Below are 14,563 nucleotides of genomic sequence, written 5' to 3'. Positions count from 1 at the left end.
GGTGTGGGGAAGAGAGTTTATTCAGGTGTGATGGAAATGTAGGCGACCGTAATGATGAAGAAGAAAATTGGAGCAACATGAAAATGATCAATACCTCACTCACTTACACTCTGGAAAGACATTCTTTAACTCTTTCTGACAGTTTTCCTCTTCTTCACCCCCAGTGAGCCCATCCTCTTCCACACACACTTTTTAGGGAGGAGTGTGTTGTTCCTTTCATTTCAAAGTACAGGCTCCAATATATTCTCGAGAACTACTTTTTCCTCTAATACAGCAGTGACCCTCAAGTACTAGATAACATTGTTTTCTGAGTTTGGAGGGTTGAACACGCATTAAAAGAAATCAATGGTTTCTTTGTGCGGTTCTGTGACACAGAAAATGGGTGGAATTACACTAGCTTGTGCAATTATATGAGTCAGCTATATAACAGAGACAGAGAGAGAAAGAGAACGAGAGAGTAAGATAGTGAAGCAAAGAGAATATCATTGAAGCTGCACTTTCTCCTCGATTAAACACTTCTATTGTCGTCGTGTTATCCTTGGCATATCACAGCAATAGGATAAACATGACGTGGCCAGTTGTTGGCCACACATTTGTTTGACACAAAACTGGACTGACAAATACATTTTCAAACGTAAAGGATATTAATCAAGTGAGAAGGACGCCGCTGATCCTCAGGCTGAGGCAGTGATTGATTCGTGCTGACTGATTGATTGATTTAGTTCAAACAAGCAGCGAGCTGGCATTTTCTGACACACTTGAAGAATATCTGCACCGACAAACCCTATCATTCAAGCGTCGCGAAAACACTGCTGTTTAAGTCAGTCACAACAGACACATGCGTGCGTGCCTTTTCCTCTAGTCATGCATGACACAAAGTCTTCCATGCCATACAGGATATTAAACGACTCCTGAGTAAATACCTCTTCTCAGAGGGACAAATCCTCTTGTTGTTTGGAAAGAAATGAGCTGTTTTTTGAAAAACATTTACCCAGTCATGCCATGCTCAGGGAGCAATATGTTTGCGCTTCAAACGTTCTTTTGACCTCAATCTCTTTTTCCATTCATTCATGAATTCTGCTGAATCTGAGACTATTTGTTTCGAAGCCAGAGAAGGCTGCTTTCCTTCCAGTACACTGTTCTGGACTTTTTTGTTTATCCAGGAACTTCTCTCACACAAATTATTGTGAAATTATCTTTTGCTGCTTATATTTTCTCCTCACCTTTTTATAATTGCTTCATCTTTGATAAAGAATCCACGACAGATGTTGGAATCAAGAAGAAATTTGACTGTTCCGATTGAGAGCTGTTGGACGACGTTTTTGTTTCGCAGTGAGTTTTTGGCATGTCAAAAAAAAACCACTTATGTTTCTTTAGTCTTCAATGTCACGCTCAGATGCTGACCGGACCTGAAGCTTTCTCAGCTTTACAGGGCACTGTGCTGCTGGGCTTAGAGGTGTGGGTGTGACACCGGATGGTAAAAACAAAAACGCATCTACTGCGGCCTGCGTTTGGCAGCTGCTCCTTTAAGCTCACACACACACACACACACACACACACACACACACACACACACACACACACACAAGCTCATACACAAACATGCACACACATCAATTTCTTCCGTCACGATATCCCTGCCAGTCACCATGGTAACACCCTAAAACTACAGCTGTCTGACGGGGGATTGATGGAAGACAGGAGTAACTTACTGTGATTTGTGTATTTTGAGGAGGAACCGCAAAAGATGCTGAGCTTTGGGACAATTGTTAGTAATAACCATTGAATTCCGCATCCAGTTCCATACTGTGTAATGATGCCAATTTAATTCCAATACCAGTATTGAGAGAGACGCTATTTTTCTGAACCGAAATGACTTCCAGAAATGCTTCAGGAAACATTTCAATCTTCTCTTCTCTTTTCCTCTCTTCTCCCTGGTCCAACAGTCCCCTCAGACGTGCCCCGGGTATGTTTTTTGCTGAGTGACATTTTGTGGTAGATGTCCCCATTGGAGACAGGTTAATATTGATCTGGGCTGAGAAGGGGACGGGAGATTGATCGTAATGTGTGACAGCCCTATTTCCTAAACTCGTAAGCATGCCTCTTTAAAAATGCCTCAGGTCAGAGAGAAAAAAAACGAATGAAAATGACCCCTCAAATCAATGCATGCTGCAGTTAGGTAAGAGACTTCCTGAGATGGCAGATAAATTAAACGGCAGCTCAGAAGAATATCATGATTTCTGAGTCTTTAAAAAAAATAATGAAACATCTTTGGATCTGATCGATGGAGAACATTTGATTGAGATGTTACATTCATCACTGTTTCTGGTTGGGTGCTATGACGCATAAAGAAGAGATACTAATGATTCAAAACCAATCAAAAAGAGATTTGGGTCTGTTGGAAAGGGGATTGTGGCACATTAATTGGCTATAAAAACTTAATACAAAGAAATTATCATGTGTTTACTAAAAGCTAGCATGACTAATTGGGTATATGCCTTTGTGCAATTATTTCTCTAAAGGACTACAGCCAACATCTCTCCCTGCTGCTCTAGAATGTATTAATAAGTATTGCGTACAATGCAGTAACTTTTCAGATAACAGTGTAAAGAAACCTTGAAAGTGCAATAAAAAGGCTCCATTGGCATTACAATTACAATAATAATAGGAGAATATATTCACAGCTAATTAAAGTAAGTAAGTACATGTGTCAGCAGAAATGTACAATACAATTGCAATTACCCATCCTGAAAAGTCAAAGTAGCAACCTGTAAAAACAAATTCTTGTCTTTTCAAATAATCAACATTTTGGATTGACATGCATGAAAAAGGGTTTATTGTGTCTTATTAAGTGTATTGTTAAGACAAAGCAAGACAATCAGACTGTGGATCTACGGAGGGCTGAGAGTGTCCAGGTTTTCTTTCCAGTTGGAGACGACACCACAGGATGTCTGACACCCTGGCTCGAGAATACTCTCGTCTATAAAACTTAAAACAAGACTTTAGAAGAAAGAGGCTTCAGTTTGTCACGTCTTATTCACAGTAGAAGTCCATGTTCTGAAAAAAAAAGGCAAAACAAAATCTAATAACATGAGATAAATGTTGACAACAACCTATATTTTTGTTCCAGAAAATGAAAATATTCATTTCAGATATTATACTCACAGTTGTGGGAATCCTAACTTCGTCTTCTGTAAACTTCTGTGTCTCCTTCACCATAGTTGCAGGAAAGTATCCAATGATGCCCATCTGGTGCACATACCGCTCACTGTAAACCTGCCAGTAAAAATAACATGGCCTCTTTAACAATTTAACATGCACCACATTATATAATATGCTTTATACATTTAACCTTTCTTACTAGACTCTAAGTAATATTTGCTTGTTTATTTCAGCTACAATGACATTGAATATTCAAGAAAATGTCTTACATTTTGCTCTTGTCAAAAAGGCCAGAAAGTTTTCAATTGTTTGTAACTGATTGTAAGCGGCACTGCTGATAAAAGAAACATGTAACGAATATTCACATACGCTGCCAGACCAGAAGACTCCGGCGCCCTCCTCTGGAATGAGTTTAGAATACACATAGACCATCTGACCCATCTTGATGTTGATGAATCTGCAGTCAGGAGCTGTGAAGTCATCCAAGGCTGTGGCCATGGAGAGAACATCTTATAAAGCACAGAAAAAAAAAGAGGAAAGGGAAATATAAGTTGAAAGAAAGTATATTTTATAAAAAGATATCAAGTACATACATTTCATTGCATTATTTGTTTTAGTTTTCAGGATAAACACTGCGTCATGCTTCTCCTTTGCTCTGACTTACGTGAGCATCCTGCATCTCCACATATCTTGTTGTCTGCTAGTTTATCCATACTGACAGCCCTCGCAGTTTGGTGCAGAAGTCCCACACAGAGTGAATAACTCATGCTGACCGAAAGAGCAGAACCAAGAGAGTGTTGTGTGTGCATGTGGACGTGAATTAGGGCGTTTAAAGGAACTTCAAGCTGTAAAAATCCCAAAACAGTCCTCTCAGCCAGGAGTGAATAGGCTGAGCCCTTACATCAGAGGTGGCCTGACCAATCAGTGTTGAGTTTCAGAAATGCCGCACTGTAGAAGTATTCATATCCCACAGGGGAGTTGGCTGGCTTTTCTCAAATACAGTCTCTGTATGTGTTGAAACAATGCATGTAGTTCTTTCAATGGGTCTTTGAATAAGTGCTCCATATTTTTGGACAGACTTAAATGGCCTATGCAATAAGCAGAATAATAACTTTTAAGCTATGTGACTGGAAGTGCAACCTAAAGATCATAAAAGCAACTAATCTAAAATAAGTTTGGAAAATGTTGAGCTGCTTAGTTACTTAGTTATTTCTCTAAATTACATTCAACTCTAATGCTCCTTTCATGTGATTGAGATGGAATATAGGTGAAACAAAATTGTTTTAAATAGAAACACTGCAAATGGCAAAATAAAGTGTTGTAAAAAAACAAATAATCTCAGACTTAAAGAGCTGAAAAAAGTCAAGCGGCACAGGATGTGATTATATTATACATACATATTATACAAAACACTATTTGAGCCTGAATAGCTTAAGTATGATACCACCATAACTCTATAAGTAATTACAACAACAGGAGCAAATGGAATGGAATGTAAGCCTGCTGGCGACAATGGATCCAGTTCAAATTTGCAAAACAAATTTGTTAAACAAATTTAACCAAACTCAGTCAAAGTTACATTATCAAAGTCTACCCAATAAGCAAATGGTAAAACAGACTAATCAGAGTGATACTCTGGCAGCGCCCACTGTCAAATGGTGTGAAAAACTATGGTCAACATAGTTTTATTTGTCATTCTTAACTTGTTCTAAATTAGTACAAGTTTGCATTGCAACCGTCCTCTCACTTTGTTTGTTTAAATTATTGTTTGTGCGAGGAGAAAAAAGAAATATTACCTGGCAAAACCAAATTCATGGGCTCAATACACCACTGTAACGCTGTATGATAGACAAGATGATGATGATTGTTAAGAAGTATAATATCGGTGGATGAGCTAACCTAAACCTATGTGTTGAGGAATAGCCTTTAGCTTTGCTTAGAAGGTTAAAGCATTTCAGCCATGATGTAAACATGTATTTTGTTGGTGAAATAACGAAGCAAAACCTTTATGACAATAAACCAGGTTTATTTATATTTAGATGTTTTCTGTGTAATGAGTTTTAGTGTGAATATCATATGCTTCCACGTTGTAATTATAGGCTACAACTGAAGAAGTAAAGCCTCTGAATGCTAAGCAAAGTCAAATTTTGTAATATGTCTAAATTGATTACACGATTATATATTGTGTGGCATCATCCTTTGGCAAACTTACGGATGTGTAACGAGTATAACGTGGCTGTTTATTAATTATTTCCTTTTCGTCTGACGCAAGGCCCTGCAAAGCGGTGCTCGTGTGTGTGTGTGTGTTTGCTCTTAAGACATAGGTAGCTAGGCGGGCGGGGTTTAACCGTGTGCCAACCAGAAAACAAATGGAACCGCTCACTTGCGCTCTCCTGTTCATCAAATCATGCGCGCCCCTTGACATTTATGACTGTGACGTGGCCACACTGTAAACTCAGAACGACAGTCTCGGCCGGTGCTGTTGTTGTTCTGTTTGAAGAGTTTTGGGGGCGGTCGGTGCTTTGTTTTGTACTTTGGGGACTGTAAGCTACCACTAGCAGCCTAATTTCACTCACCACCACCTGCATGCCTGAGCTGAGGTTTATTTTAATAACATAGCATCGGTTTTTATCCAGGTAGTGGTAGGCTAACAAGTTAGGTCCCAAAGTAGCCGATGGATGCGCGGGCATCGGAGTTGTTTGGCTCAGGAAATGGACACGGCTCTGGGTCTCAATGTGTTGCGTCCAACGTCAAGCCGGGAAGTGGCTTTGGGGTAGCCCCCAAAAAAGCTTGTGTGAAGAACAAAAAGATAGCCAAGGCGCGATTCATGAGCAACTTCAAACCAAGCAATAACATCCCATATCTACCTCCAGAGGTAAGGCTGGAATTACGCGCTCAACTACCGCTAACGTTAGCGGAGTCAAGCTAATATCATTGAAGAGCCATAACGATGTCTGCTAATGTAATAATGAGGGTGTTCGTGTGCATGTTGTTACATGTAAACAGTAATAACCGCGTATTTCCCATCTAGCTGTCCTACTCTGACGCGTTGAACTTCATTGACACGTAACTTAGCTTGTCGGTAACTTAACGCTAAATGAGAAAATAAACGAGATGGATATGATCGGTTAACATTGCAATTAACTTACAATTTGTCACCCACATTAGTTTTACAGAAGTCATAGTGTTTGTTAAGTTAAAAGCAGCTTGCTTTAGTAGGCTAGTATTTAGCTAGCTAGCAGAAGAGGCACAGCTGTGTTTGTAAATATCTAACAGGGGGCGGGTGTGTACTCGGTCGACCTATATTTGTCTAATGTTGTTATTATTATCGTCCCTGACATCCACCCGGCCAAGGACTGTACATGGATTACTTTGATCACTTGTTTATCATGTTAGTAACTTCAACTTCAACACGTGACCCTTGTTTTTTTCAGAAACGTGAAATAAAGAATTGTGTTGACCTCAACCTAACTTAACATGGAGCCAAATAAAAGCAGTTTAGGTTCAGAATCAACAATTTTAATATGAATTCAGATAATTGCGAACAGTTTAGCCCCATAGTCATAAACCATAATGTCTCAACATATTCCATGGCTGTCGTTGTATCTTCACCTGATCCCCAGCATGTAACCAGCTCCATTGTTACTCATCATTGTCAGTTAACATGTGAGATACTGACTAGAGGACTATCGACTAGTTAACCTTAAATGCACATTGACATTCACACATGCTTTGTCTAATAACACATTAAGTAGCTGTGTACAAAGGCCAGCTAAGCAGTTAGTGGGTTTGTATAGCTCTCAGTGACCGTCTATTCACAGTATTGCACTGACTGCTCATTCAGTCAGAAGGCTTTTCTTTGTGTCTTTGAGCAAATCAATAGCCTGTTGTTTCACTTCTCTACAGTCTGACAGCTGTTGTTCCTGTTCTGTCTCTCTTTGTTTCTCTCCCCGTCTCTTAGGCTGAAGAGGGAAACATAGAGTACAAGGTAAGCAAATTAGCTGTGACGCAACGGCCGTGCTATGTTCAAAAGAGATATATATATATATATATTTAAAATGGGCTAGTTGACGTATAACACTATAACAAGGACAAAGGCATGGAGGTTATAGGTCAATCATTATAACAATAAGCTGTCAGTAATATGTCAGAATGTATAAGTGTTATCTCTCATGGTTTACCAGGATAAACAAACACCACAGTGGATTAGCGAGAACATTTTTACTGTCTGGACAGCTGCCTCCTCTGCTACATCAACTGAACATACAGCACCTATTCCATATTTGTATTGCCCCAGCCCTACAGTGATCCTTTGTAATGCTTGTTATTTGCACTTGAATCATTAACGACTGATTATCTTTCCCACGTCTAGCTGAAGCTGGTGAACCCCACGCAATACCGCTTTGAGCACCTGGCCACACAAATGAAATGGCGACTGCAGGAGGGTCGAGGCGAGGCTGTCTATCAAATAGGTGTCGAGGACAATGGAATGCTGGTGGGACTTTCAGAGGAAGATTTGAGGACATCGCTGAGGACGCTCCATATGCTGGCAGAGAAGTAAGTCAGGATATCAAATACACTTTTTGTTTGAATGTGGCATTAAAAAGAAAAAGCCATTGTCCAATTTGCATATGCCTACTGTAAACAACAAGGGATCATTTTTGTAATTACAAAATAAAACGGCACACTTAACTTACATATTTGTGTTTCTTTTGTCTAACAGGGTTGGCGCCGACATCACTGTGCTCAGAGAAAGCGATGTGGACTATGACTCTGATGTGTCTCGAAAGATTGCTGAAGTTCTCATTCGCAAAGTGCCGGATGACCAGCAGGTTGGTAGAGCTCCTTTTTGAGGGCATGTTGTTCTTTGGTTGTTGATATTTGATTATGTCCCTGCTCATTCTTTGTGTCTTTCCTGCAGTTCTTGGACCTGCGAGTAGCTGTACTGGGTAATGTGGACTCGGGCAAGTCCACTCTGTTGGGGGTTTTGACACAGGGCGAGCTGGACAATGGACGGGGAAGAACAAGGCTCAACCTCTTCAGACACCTACATGAGATCCAGACTGGACGCACTTCAAGCATTAGCTTTGAGATCCTTGGCTTCAATACTAAAGGAGAGGTGAGAAAAGATCCAAAGTCATAGAATAAATAATGTGTACCTTATTCATATACTCTTACGTCATTTGTTCTAAATATCAGCACAAGTTAAATTCATTATGTTATGGTTCTCACAGACATTCCTTATAAAGATGTTCAATTACATCAGACATTGGTAACAGTGGAATATAGCAAAAACAAGTTTCATCCAATGTAATGTTAATGTTGTGTATCAGCAAGTAATGTTAATGACTGATGTTTAACCTGACCTATACTTTCAAATAAATAACTGAGGAATATGTTGTCTGTCATGTGATTTAGAAGATGACGCTCGAGATATTATTGCTTCTTTTCCTAGGTTGTGAATTACAGCGAGTCCCGGACAGCGGAGGAGATTTGTGAGAGGGCCTCTAAAATGATCACATTCATCGATCTGGCGGGTCACCACAAGTACCTTAAGACCACCATCTTTGGCCTCACCAGCTACTGCCCGGATTTCGCTATGCTGGTCGTCAGCGCAAATACTGGCATTGGTGAGTATTGATTGATTAATTTCAATGTTTGAGCATCGTGGCATGTCAGTTAAAATGTACTGGTGTCTGTCTGTGTGCACTTTATCCGGTCACTTTATTATTCAGATAAGACGAGCTGAAAGTGGATCTGTCACAGGGTCACAAGCTGGTAATAGACACTTGCAGGGCCAGTCTGTCGGGGAGAGCTTGTGTTTGTGTACACGTACAGCAGACTTGGCCAGCTGTGACTTTGTAAACATGTGCTATCTGAGCTTATGTAACAGACCACCATTCCTACCTCAGCGGCTTTACCCCCACTTCTTGTCCCTGCCTTCCACTACTCGGATATCTCAAATACCATCCACTCTATTGTCAGAGTCCTCTGATCCGCTGAATGTAACTCTGTGCTCCTCCCTCAGTGCATAAACATTTTTTAACTTTCGAACCTTCCCTTTTTGTATCGCCGGTTAGTCTCAAGTCACCTGGAGTCCCAGAATGCTTTGCAAATCTATTTGCTTGTATGGCATAGAAAATGAATGTGGATCATTTTTGAGCCACGCCACCTTTAGTGGGTCTTTGACATTACATTTGAGCAACTTATTGTGTTTATTACCTTTTATCATATATTTGTTTACAGTTTTACTTTTACTATTCTGGCTGTAATAGCAGGAAACTGTGTGATGAAGTTTGTAAGATTTGGTAGAAAATAACATTGATGTCAGATGTGGCATTGGAACCCACGGCTCCACGGTACACTGCGACCTAAACAGAGCAACCTAGACCGCTCGGCCATCCTGACGTGACGTGTTCATGCAGTCACCTCTGTGATATGACTCAGGTAGGGAAGGGCATTGACAGGCACAGCAAATTGGCCCAAATACCAGCATGTTGTTAAAAGCTTGTGACCCCTTGTAAAGAAGTTGTGTTTTATCTTTGTAAATGGCAAGGAGACATTTAGCTGAAACCTGAGCCTTGGATGCAGCACTCATTACTTATAACTCCAGCTCTTAGCGTGCTGGTGTACAGCTGTTGTTATTGTACGGCTGGCAGTTTACAGGGTATTTTTAGGCCATTTTGAATATTATGTCACTGAATTTGCAAAAGGTTGTAAACAAAAGTAGTACTCACTCAGACCCGAGTCTTGTGTCACATTTATTTCTGAGACCGTTGTTTCATTCTAAACAAATGGTTCTTAGACATTTTTAGTGATAAACAATGAAACAAATATGATGTTGCCTACCTGCAGTAGTGGAATAACACCCTGTAGGCGTTGCTGTGTTTGTGTGGGTGTCTGTTCTTAAAAAGGGCATGCTGGGAGAAACGGGGTCAAGAATGAGGACCACCAATGAGCCAGAACGGGGAACACAGTGTCTGCAACCCAAGAGCAACCGCTTTAATTATGAAACAGGGTAATGGATCCGTGTAAAGCTGAGGGCTCGTCTTAAGTTGTATCTGTGACGAGCCAAAAAGTCAAAGGGCGGCTAATCATCTTGTGTCATTCTGTGACGCTTCTCCACATATCCTGGCATCTCCATGAGGGACGATGGGCTTTCGTTTTTGCTTTGCACCTTAACCTTGGATGCACTGAAAATAACACACAACTAGCAAAACAACCCGCTGCTCAGCTGATGAAGGGATTCGTGTGTTTTCTGTTTGTGTCAGCATGTAAATGTGTGTTACAGGTCAGTGCCCTTAAACTCCTTTTGCGGCCGATTTCAGACATATATATCCGAACCAAGAGATCATCAACTACCAATCACCACTGACAATCATACATACATATATCGCTTTTTCTCACGCGTCAGCTTTGTTGACAAAGAAAGACAATCCACCAGACCTCCTCCAGGTCACTGCTGTGATTATGAGAGATTACTGTGTTTAGAAAAGTTGCCGTTGACATTCTGGACAGCCTAGGCATTGATTACACAATGGCCATACACTGCATCATCCTATCTACTTTCTCCAATGGCATATCAATCACACTTCACGGTAAATTCTACCTGGTCTTATCAGTTTGTTTACAGGCTCTCTTAACCCTCAGACTGACAGTAGGTGCCGGCAGATAAGCGGTGTTATCTTAGGTCACTACAGTCCTTTCCCCTCAAGGATGTGGAACTCCTCCAAAGAAATGTTTGCTGAGGATGCTGGATCCATTCTTATTAATTTAATCCAAATGTATCTGTACAAGTACTTCATGCTCAATACCTGGAATAAACATTGTGATTGTGCACTTGCATGTAAAAGTACGTTGTGCAGCGCGACCCGCATCCGAATGAGTCGATTCAATGTCACGAAACCCTCCTTCCCGTTTTCCAGCTGGAACGACCCGGGAGCATCTTGGACTCGCCATGGCCCTGAAGGTGCCCATCTTCATCGTCATCAGCAAGGTGGACCTCTGTACGCGCACCACAGTGGAGCGCACTGTGCGGCAGTTGGAGCGTGTCCTGAAGCAGCCGGGCTGTAACAAGGTGCCCATGGTGGTTAGCAGCACAGACGACGCCGTCGCAGCAGCGCAGCAGTTCGCCCAGTCACCCACGTATGAAACAACTACATATACATAATTCAATGTCAATCGTTGGAATACTTTGTACTTGTGCGTATAAGATAGAAGACTAGCCAGTGTTGTCCTGACATGCTTGTGCTCTCCATGGCAGCGTCACACCCATCTTCACCTTGTCCAGTGTGTCTGGTGAGAGTCTAGACTTGCTCAAGGTCTTCTTCAACATCATCCCTCCCCTCAGCAACAGCAAGGAGCAGGAGGAGCTCATGCAACAGCTAACTGAGTTTCAGGTACGTCTGCAAGCATGGGATCAGCCGTCACGTACACACTCTTTAAGGTGCACTGTGAATACATACACATGGTTTTGATGTGATTGACATCGGTGTGCATCATTACAGGTGGATGAGATCTACACAGTGCCAGAGGTGGGGACTGTGGTGGGAGGTACTTTGTACAGGTCAGTGTATGAATTGCTTACTTCCTGTATTTCAACTTGTTTTCTGCTTGGGATGGACTCTCTCTGACCCACGGTTTTCTTTGAATGTGCAGTGGTATTTGCCGTGAGGGGGATGATCTTGTAGTAGGGCCCACAGACTCGGGGCAATTCCACAAGCTGACCATCGGGAGCATCCAAAGGAACCGCTCGGGATGCAGGGTACTCAGGGCCGGCCAGGCTGCCACACTCGCCCTGGTAAACTTTGACCGCTCACTACTACGCAAGGTCAGACATGTTTGTTTGTTTGTGTCAAATGTGTCTAACTCTTTCCGTTTCCTAATACTGTCTCAGTATTCAGAGGCAGTGTGTGTGTGTGTTTTTTTTGTATTTTGTGTGTACGATGTTGATGTATTTTCCACTCATAGGGCATGGTGATGGTGAGTCCGGAGATGGATCCTACCATCTGCTGGATGTTTGAGGCTGAGATCGTGCTGCTCTTCCACGCCAAGACCTTCCACAAGGGCTTCCAGGTTACTGTGCACATTGGCAATGTGAGACAGACCGCCACTGTGGAAGCTGTATACGGCAAGGTTAGTCTATCCACTGAGCCACAACTGTTCCTGTCTGAAGGATGTCCTCTACATCCAAAACCTTGGCTTATTATATATCCCAATGTGTATTCAGCAGATTAAGTCCGACATTTGGTTTATTCTTAATGCTGTCATTTGTCTCACGATACATCCCTGAACCACAGGAGGAGCTGAGGACGGGGGAGAAAGCAGTGGTTCTCTTCAAGTTCATCAAGCACCCAGAATACCTGAAGGTAGGAGCTAAGGTGCTCTTCAGAGAGGGCGTGACTAAAGGTGTCGGCCAAGTCACCAAGTTGCAGCCCATCGCCCAGTACCAGCTATCCCAAAGCGAATACGACGACGCCTAAAGTTTCTCGGAGAAAAACCACAGAAAACACCGTCCCGCCCCAAAACCAGGTGCTTTATAGACCTCCTGCTTTCTCCGCAGGCCACTCTGTCCTGTTTCCTGTCTCAGAAGATTGATGTTTTATCACACTTTTCCAAAGCCTTATTGTCACCATCCTCCTCATTCGTCCCTACAGCCTTTTTAAATGACTTATAATACTTGTATTGCGGTCTAAAGAGTGTTGAGAGCTTTTTACGGCACTGATAAGAGGAAGCCCCTCAGCCACCTCTATAACACACTCACCGAGCAACATCCACCAAAGTCATATCGAGTGTCAAGAACACACACTTGCAAGTGGCAACTAGGAAATTGCTTGCACAGGGCTACGTTGAAGTGCTGCTTACAGTTCACACCCAAACACACTCCTAACACACACTCTCGATGTCACAGCATCTTGTCTGTGTGACCACTGACCAGCATAGTGCCTAACTGGGAAGGATAAGCCTCGCTGTATTTTAATAAGCTACCCTTTTCTCAGTAACCACAAATTAATTATGTGAGATAATAGTAAGTTGTGGTTCCCAGACACAGCTCGTCTGTTGTGTATATATATGCTAAACCACCTCACTTCAAGCTATTATATAGCTGACAGGCGCACATTATGAACGAAAAGGAGAATATTGCGACGTATGCAAAGTTAGAACTTGACCGAGTTTGTGCGTCAGCCTGCCAAGATAACTCGCACGTGGTCTTGTGTCATGTCACAAATGTTTTTTCTATTCACGAATGATGCCTCACGATAGTGCGGTGAGGTGGTAATGATCTCGCCGCCTGTCTGCTCAAGTGCTTTAGTTACTCAGGTCACTTTAGGTATCATGGTAGACGGCATTCCTCTCTCACAGAGCTACTCCAGTGCAGCTTTCTGTTGCTGACTTTGGGAGTGAAGGAGGTTTGAGGTTAAAAAAATAAAATAAATAAAGGCAATGGTGTTTCTCCCAAAGAGATGTTTGATTATATAGTATGTGAAGCCGCTTACTGATGCAGCTTTCTTTTAAAGAAATTATTTTTGAGGAACTGTTACTGTTGAGCCGTTACTGATGTCACTAAATGTCACGTAATGGGGTTTTAACTCGGTGCCTAATGGAACTACCGTCTGAGTAGCCGACCATTACACCCCAAAGTTTTACTACTTACGTTGCTGGGTGCTATTCCTTGAAACCGCTTTGGATATTTAGACGACGAATTTGAAAATGAATGTTAATTGCTACTCTGTGTTCCTGTGTTATTATATATATATATATAGCCTGTTGATATGACTGATACATCATTTGTTGTCCCACGAACATCAGTGAGAGGACAACTCAAATGTGCGGCATGTTTTGTTGCCCCCGTGTTGTTGTTATGCACAGTTTGTGTGCACTCAGAGGAAAACTAAGAACGCATTTCAACCAAAATGTTTACAGCCTTGTTGAAGAGTATCGGATGTTAGGTTGTTTTTTTTGCATCTGAGAAGTATTTTATAGACTTTTTAGTAGTTCCAGATTTTACAATTTATTCAAACATGTTTTTCACTGTTCTCACTGGTCCTCTTAATGACACCAACACGCTTTCACATTTTTGAAGTCACGTTTGAGACCTTTTAAAAAGACGTTTATTTTTAAAAGGTGTAATATTTTGATCGTTATTTGGGTGAAATGCAATCTTTATGTACAGATCTAATTTGTGTATCATGTTGTACATGAATTAAAGTTTTATTTTATCTTTAGCAGGTGTTGTCTTTAAAGTAAAAAAAAATTGCTCAAGGTTTTCAACCATGTCATCATACACCCAGCGTTTGGTCTGCTGGCTCAGATGTCACAAAGCCGTGACTCACTACACACACAATGGAGTTGGGTGTTATTTAATTGTCCTCATACTGTCGTCCAAATCAGCTCCCCAGCT

General features: G+C 41.6%; 2 protein-coding genes across 4 annotated transcripts; one reads left to right on the top strand and one right to left on the bottom strand.

Moving 5' to 3' along the window:
- Positions 1 to 2,837: 2,837 nt before the first annotated feature.
- LOC142931844 (otoraplin-like) lies at positions 2,838 to 4,434 on the bottom strand. Its single transcript, XM_076075963.1, has 4 exons — positions 3,827 to 4,434; positions 3,532 to 3,671; positions 3,166 to 3,276; positions 2,838 to 3,057 (listed from the first exon to the last, which is right to left on the bottom strand). The coding sequence occupies exons 1-4, from the start codon at positions 3,969 to 3,971 to the stop codon at positions 3,034 to 3,036; spliced, it is 420 nt and encodes a 139-aa protein (XP_075932078.1). The 5' UTR covers positions 3,972 to 4,434; the 3' UTR covers positions 2,838 to 3,033.
- A 1,175-nt stretch (positions 4,435 to 5,609) lies between these two features.
- gtpbp2a (GTP binding protein 2a) lies at positions 5,610 to 14,387 on the top strand. Of its 3 annotated transcripts, none has more exons than XM_076075698.1 (12): positions 5,610 to 6,037; positions 7,124 to 7,150; positions 7,535 to 7,719; positions 7,886 to 7,994; positions 8,084 to 8,281; positions 8,618 to 8,792; positions 11,088 to 11,307; positions 11,426 to 11,561; positions 11,670 to 11,728; positions 11,821 to 11,992; positions 12,133 to 12,297; positions 12,462 to 14,387. In XM_076075698.1, exons 1-12 carry the CDS (start codon positions 5,837 to 5,839, stop codon positions 12,642 to 12,644), a joined length of 1,830 nt encoding a protein of 609 aa, XP_075931813.1. In that variant the 5' UTR covers positions 5,610 to 5,836; the 3' UTR covers positions 12,645 to 14,387. The 3 variants fall into 3 exon arrangements, with proteins under 3 accessions (XP_075931813.1, XP_075931814.1, XP_075931815.1); XM_076075699.1 differs by having other exon boundaries at positions 5,635 to 5,705; XM_076075700.1 differs by lacking the exon at positions 5,610 to 6,037 and adding an exon at positions 6,051 to 6,553.
- Positions 14,388 to 14,563: the final 176 nt, after the last annotated feature.

This window comes from Anarhichas minor, unplaced genomic scaffold, assembly GCF_050575085.1.
Source record: "Anarhichas minor isolate MPS153535 unplaced genomic scaffold, ASM5057508v1 ptg000054l, whole genome shotgun sequence".
In the NCBI taxonomy this organism is placed as follows: Eukaryota; Metazoa; Chordata; class Actinopteri; order Perciformes; family Anarhichadidae; genus Anarhichas; species Anarhichas minor.
This window is presented reverse-complemented; position numbering and strand designations above follow the sequence as displayed.